At 51.2% G+C, this 6756-nt stretch overlaps 1 protein-coding gene across 1 annotated transcript; it reads right to left on the minus strand.

Moving 5' to 3' along the window:
- Window positions 1-275: 275 nt before the first annotated feature.
- LOC112097895 lies at window positions 276-2630 on the minus strand. The gene is made up of 2 exons (XM_024183487.1): window positions 1023-2630; window positions 276-599 (listed from the first exon to the last, which is right to left on the minus strand). Exons 1-2 carry the CDS (start codon window positions 2628-2630, stop codon window positions 276-278), a joined length of 1932 nt encoding a protein of 643 aa, XP_024039255.1.
- Between the last annotated feature and the right edge of the window lie 4126 nt (window positions 2631-6756).

The following is a 6756-nucleotide window of genomic DNA, read 5'->3' on the forward strand; positions in this document are numbered from 1 at the left end:
CCTTGGATAATTTCTTCAACGCTTGGGATTCTGCTTGGCTTCTCGTGGCCGAGCAGATCCTGGCATGCTTGGCTTCTGTCTCGCCATAAGACAGGCTTTGAGACTTTGTCGAGCCTTTGCATGCCTTTGGGAACTTTCTCGGTCTCAAGCGAAAGAAATTCTTCGACGTTCCATTAATGGCAGGATTCGACTTACATGAAATTGTTTGGACATAAAACGTGAAAGATAAATGATAATGAACATGAGCAAAAATAGCTTTCAAATGTGAACAAGTCTTACTGGAAGTATTTTCGGAGGTGTGCTGCGTTCCATGGGCGTTTCACCTCGTGGCCGTCCGTGCGAACCAGCTTGTAAGCTCCGGGTCCCGCTATCTGCTTGACTCTATATGGCCCTTCCCAATTCGGTCCCAGTACTCCTTGAGTCGAATCTTTGGTGCTCTGATTCACTCTTCTCAGTACCCAGTCTCCGAATTGCCGTATGTTCACCTTCTGGTTATAGTACCGAGCAACCCTCTGTTGGTAAATGACTGATCGCTCGGCTGCTTGCTCCCTCCTTTCCGTTAGCAGATCAAGATTCAAACATATCTGCTCGTCGTTCTCCTGCTCATTGAAATGATTTGTCCGGTGTGTGGTCGTTCCTATCTCAGCCGGCACGACCGCTTCATGTCCGAAAGCCAAAGCGAACGGTGTCTCCCCAGTTGCGGTTTTGTGGGTTGTTCTGTATGCCCATAGCACACATGGCAGCTCGTCAACCCACGCACCCTTTTTTGCTCCAAGCCTGGTTTTCAGAAGCCTCTTGATGGTCTTGTTGGCTGCTTCTACTTGTCCATTTGATTGAGGGTGAGCAGGCGAGCAATACTTCAGCTCTATCCCGAGGTTCTGGCAGAAATCCCTGAAGCTGTGATTATCGAACTGCCTGCCATTATCCGTTACCAAGGCATAAGGGATCCCGTATCGACAGACCAGGTTTCTCCACACGAAGTCTGTTGTTTTCTTCTCTGTGATCCTGCTAAGGGCTTCTACCTCAATCCACTTCGTGAAGTAATCTATAGCAACTATTGCATGTGTTGCTGCTCCTCGTGCCTTTGGCAATGGGCCGATCAGATCAATTCCCCATTGAGCAAATGGCCAGGGGGAGGTCATGGAGGTGAGTTTCTCTGGTGGTTGGTTAGAGAAATTTGCAAAACTCTGGCAGCTTACACAACTCCTGGTCTTCTCTTGCGCATCCTGGTGCATTGTCGGCCAGAAATATCCCTGCCTTAGAACCTTGTGGGCCAGGGACCTCCCGCCAGAATGATTTCCGCAGATTCCTTCATGTACTTCTCTCAGTACGTAATCCGCGTCGTCCTCATCCAAACACCGAAGGAACGGTAGTGTATATCCTCGCCGATACAGTACCCCATCAATCATCGTGTATCTCGAGGCCTGGGCTCTAATCTTGCGAGCTCGCAGCTTATCTGGTGGTAATACCCCGTCTCTAAGGTACGAAACTATCGGGTCCCTCCACGAGCATTTTTGTTCTATCCGCAACACCCCCAAATTCTGATCGATACTTGGGCTGGACTTCACCTCCAGAGGGACCGACTTTGGCATTTTTGGGTCGGCTACTGCTGCCATCCTAGCCAAAATGTCTGCTCGACTATTCTGCTCCCTGGGGATTTGTATCACCTCCACTGCTTCGAACTTCCCCATCATCTGCCTGACTATCTTCAGGTACTGCTCCATCTTTTCCTCTCTTGGTTGGAATCTTTCACTGACATGATTCGCAACCAGCTGGGAATCAGTTCTGATCTTACCTCTGTCTGCTTTCACGGCCTTAGCCAATTCCAGACCTGCTATCAAGGCTTCATACTCTGCCTGGTTATTCGTGGCTGCAAATTCCAACTTTACAGCATAAGAGATCTCCTCCCCCTCTGGGCCTTCCAAGACAATCCCTGCTCCTGAACCCCGCTCCCCTGATGACCTGTCCACAGACATCTGCCATACTTGAGTTTCGTCATTGCTTATAACTGCATCTTGTTGATCTAAGCATACTTCGGGCTCTGTGAATTCAGCTACGAAATCGGCCATTGCCTGGGCTTTTATCGCTGCGCGAGGTTTATAGTCTATGTCGAACTCGCTCAGCTCTACAGCCCACTTGACGAGCCGACCAGAAGCATCTGGCTTGTGCAGAGTTTGACGCAATGGCTGGTTTGTTATTACCGAGACCGAGAATGCTTGAAAATATGGCCTCAACTTCCGAGCAGCAACCACAAGGGCAAGTGCCCATTTCTCCAACGGTGGGTATCTGGTCTCAGTGTCGAGCAGGGCCTTGCTAGTGTAGTATATCGGATGCTGAACTCCTTCTTCCTCTCTCACCAGAACAGAACTGGTGGCCCGATCCGATACCGCCAAATACAGATACAACTTGTCCCCATCCCTCGGTGTGGACAGCAGCGGAGCTTGCTGCAAGTATTGCTTCAAGTTCCGGAAGGCTTCCTCGCATTCCGGGGTCCATTCTGTTTTCTTTCCCCTCCTTATCACTTGAAAGAATGGCTGACACTTATCTGTAGCCTTGGATATGAATCTGCTCAACGCCGCCAACCTCCCCGTGAGGCTCTGCATCTCCTTCAGGTTACGAGGAGACGTCATTTACACAATCGCCTGGATTTTCTCGGGATTTGCTTCAATCCCCCTATGGCTCACCATGAATCCAAGGAATTTCCCTGACTCGACCCCAAAAGCACACTTTTCCGGGTTGAGCTTCATCTTATACTTCCTCAAAAGCTCGAATGTCTCCTCGAGGTGTCTGACATGTTCCTCCGGGATTTTGGACTTGGTGATCATGTCATCCACGTACACCTCCATGGTTTTCCCAATCAACGGCTTAAAGACTTTGTTCACCAACCTTTGATAGGTGGCCCCAGCATTTTTGAGACCGAATGGCATTACCCTGTAACAGAACAAACCTTGGTTAGTGATGAAAGCCGTGCTCTCCTCATCCTGCTCGTACATGGGGATCTGGTTGTATCCCGAGAACGCGTCCATGAAGCTAAGCAGACCATGTCCAGCCGTTGAATCCACTAACTGATCGATCTTTGGTAAAGGGAAGCTGTCTTTTGGGCACGCCTTATTGAGGTCTGTGAAATCCACACACATCCTCCACTTGCCATTCGCCTTCTTTACCAACACCACATTCGATATCCACTCGGGATAATTGACTTCCCGAATGAATCCTGCTCTCAAGAGCTTTTCTACCTCGCCATTTATAGCCTCATACCTCTCCTGGTTGAAGCACCTCCTCTTTTGCCTTACTGCCCGAGCACCTTTCTTTATTGCCAGCTTATGACATGCTACCTCAGGGTCAATCCCCGGCATGTCTTCATGTGTCCAAGCAAACACATCAGCATGAGCCTGTAAGCATTTCACCAACTCCTGCTTTTGCTCTCTCTTAAGTCTCGACCCGATTCTGATCGTCTTTCCCGGGTTCTCTGGTCCTAGGCTTACTGTTTCCAGATCCTCTACAGGTTCTTGTCTGCCCTTCTTGTTTTCCACTCGGGTATCGAGGGATGTTATCTGCATTGCTTCCCTTGCTGCCGAGGAGTAGCAGCTTCTTGCGATCCTCTGGTCTCCTCGTACCACTCCTACTACCCCATTCACCCGGTACTTCAGAGCCAGATAATGGTTGGACAACACCGCTTTGCTCATCCGTAAAAATGGCCGACCTAGGATCATCTGGTAAGGACCTTCCTCATCCACTACGACAAAGTCCAGTATCATTGTTCTTTCTGTCGGGGAGCTCCCAATTGTGATAGGCAGCTCGACCACGCCCAGAGGGACCAGCTTCCCTCCTCCGAACCCCTTCAAGGAGGTATTCCTGTATTCCAACTTCCGGTTGGCTATTCCCATCTCTTCCAGGGTTGACTTAAATAACACATCAACTGAGCTCCCTGTATCAATCAGGATCCGGTCAAACTTCTTGCTAGCGACAGTAGCCTTGATGACTAAAGCATCCTCGTGGGGGTATAGAATCCCTTCCTCATCCTCATCCGTCCACATGATTGGCACTTGCCTGACCCTTGCTCGTTTGGCTGCTGGGGTGTTGAAGAGTACCTCTTTACTGGTCATGGCGTACCTAGCATAATTTTTTCTCGATCTGTTGGAATCTCCGGCCAATGTTGGGCCCCCAGCTATCACCCTTACTGCGGGCTGCTCGCGCCTCAAGTTTCTACCACTCTGCTCCCCTTCACCTGTTGTGGCCACCATCGGGAAAGTCCCATCCATAAACTCGTCCAGGTACCGATTTCTCACCAAATCTTCGACCTGGGTCTTGAGATCTCTACACTCTGCTGTGGTATGGCCATGGGTGCCATGGAACTTACAATAACGTCCTCTATCCCTCCTGTTGGGTAGCTTTGTTATTGGTGTAGGGAGGTGCAGCAGCCCTCGATCCTTTATGGCCTCGTACACCTCATCCAGGGACATCTTCAAGGAAGTGTACCGCCCATAGTCCGGGTTCTGGTCGATCAGGCGCACTGCTCTTTCTCTGTTTGCCCCGCTCTGAGTTGGGGGCAGTGGGAGTACTTCTGGTCCGCTCGCTCTGCTACCGTGGGGATGTTGATGAAGACCACCAGATGCCGACTCATGCCTTCTCCAAGGCTCCCTAGCTGGGGAACGAGGAGGTTGCGCCCTGCTGCGCTGATACTGTGGTGGCCTCTGATGAGGCTGGTATGCAGTTACCCGACCTCCTGCTCCACTACCGGAGGCCTGGTGGTCCCTCCTCCTGATCGGCCCATTCCCCGGTAATGCTTTCTTCTCTTTCCTCCCCAACCCTTCTAACTGGTCTGTCTTAATCCGTGCAGCCTTCTCCTCTTCAATCTCGATGTCTCTCTTAGCCTGTTCGTATGCGGCTGCATACGTTATAATAGCTGGGCTTCTTAAATTGTACCACAGCCTTCCTATCTTCACCCCTTCTTTCAATCCCCTTAACGCCTGAGGGTGGTTGAAGGCTCCCAAGTCGAGGACAGCCCGATGAAACCTCTTGATGAATTCCCGAAGGGTTTCTTGCTCCCCCTGTTTCATGCTTTTCAGCTCCATCATGTCATCTTCCGGTGCCATTGCCCCACAAAACTGCTCCGCGAATTCCTGACACATCTGCTCGAAGGTTTTAATGCTGCCCCGAGGAAGTTTTCTGTACCATTCTCGTGCACGTCCCTCAAGGGATAGTGGGAACACCCTGCACCTTTGGGATTGGGATAATCCTTGTACCCCAGTTATGTCGTTGAAGCGCTCTATGTGCACCAGCGGATCTGTTCTTCCTGAGTATCTGAGGTCTGGGAGGCGGAAATCTCTCGGAATAACTGCCCTCATGATCTCTGCTGCGAGCGGTGATTCTCCGTCCAGCATTATCCTCCAACCAGGGGCTCTGTTCCTTCCTTGCATGTCGTCAATTATCTGTGCTAGTCTGCGCACTTCCTCCTCCAGCTGCACTGCACGACCAGGGTCACGTGCTGCAACTTGATCCCGTTCTTGCTCTACATCATGCAAGTGTTGCCTCAACTCTGTTTCCTCTGCATTCACCACCCCGTCGTCCTCGTCACCAGTCTGTCTTACCGGGGACTGCTCTCTTTCTCTATGAAATTCTCCCCGCAGAGGTACGTTACCTCTCTCACCACCAAATCTCCCGGTGGTTTGACTTCTCCCCGCACTATCGGGACCTGGTGCCACTCCACCGCCTCTCACCCTTCCCTCTTGGGTTACCCTTCGCTCGCTCCGCAGCTCATGCAGGATGGTTGTCAAGGTCTCCATCTGCTTTTCCATCCGTTCCATCCGGTCGAACATGACTTTTTCCCGTGCTTCACTGACTATCTCCCTCAGCGTCACGGAATCGTTAAGCCTCCTATCACCCCCTTGTGCACTACTTCCTCCTGTCTCCATCGCTTTTTACTTGCTTCGCCCCTCTTCTTGCTATCAACAGAAGCTTTTTGCTTTCTCCCCACAGACGGCGCCAAAATGTTGATGCAGGATTCCGGTTCTCCTCGTTCTACGACCAGGATCTCTGCTCGATCAACTTCATCACGACCAGGAGGTCTCCTCGTAAGGCTTCTTCTCCAGAGGTTCCTGCGCACACAGACAAGTCAGAGTACGCCGGTTGTTTTCCCGGCGCAAACCCTTCGACGCTCAAGTCAGATATCAAGATTCGGGGAACGTTTGCCACAGATCTTATGGCTTTTTCGTGGTTTTCTCTCTTTTTAATTTCTTTTCTAAAAAAATGCCAACCCTTTTACCTCGTTGGCTACCTTTTTATAGGCTTCCTCTGAATCCCAGTTTTCCGCTTTTTTCGAGACGGTATGGGACTCTGACTGCTGCGTTATGGGCAAACGTGGGATCTTGCGTGTTACGCCACGGTCCTGGGGAAAGCGTGGCTGTCGTGGTTCTGTGAGATCTTGCGTGTTACGCTACGGTTCTGGGGGAAGCGCGGCTGTCGTGGTTCTGTGAGATCTTGCGTGTTACGCCACGGTTCTGGGGGAAGCGCGGCTATTGTGCCTAGATTCTCGGGCTGGAGAGCATGTCTTGCCAACTGTCGTTGACCGGATCTCCTCGCCTCTCGACCTCTAGCCGGAATGGCCTTATGCCTCTTACAGGAAATTGGCCTCGCGGATGACGTGCTCGTGGACGAGCAGGATATTTCTGCTCCTGTTCCCCCGCGCGCCAGGCTCTTACGGAACACACCGGTTCGCAGAACTATGCCACCAGATATCTGCTCACCATGCCTGGT

The sequence above is a fragment of the Citrus clementina genome, unplaced genomic scaffold (genome assembly GCF_000493195.1).
Source record: "Citrus clementina cultivar Clemenules unplaced genomic scaffold, Citrus_clementina_v1.0 scaffold_5, whole genome shotgun sequence".
NCBI lineage: Eukaryota > Viridiplantae > Streptophyta > Magnoliopsida > Sapindales > Rutaceae > Citrus > Citrus x clementina.

Excerpts from the sequence above, each read along its gene's own strand:
- LOC112097895 (XM_024183487.1), bottom strand. The coding sequence starts at position 2,630 with ATGACGTCTCCTCGTAACCTGAAGGAGATGCAGAGCCTCACGGGGAGG. Across the intron at positions 600-1,022 it reads ACTTCACGAAGTGGATTGAG|GAGAACGACGAGCAGATATG; the intron begins GTAGAAGCCCTT and ends TTCAATGAGCAG.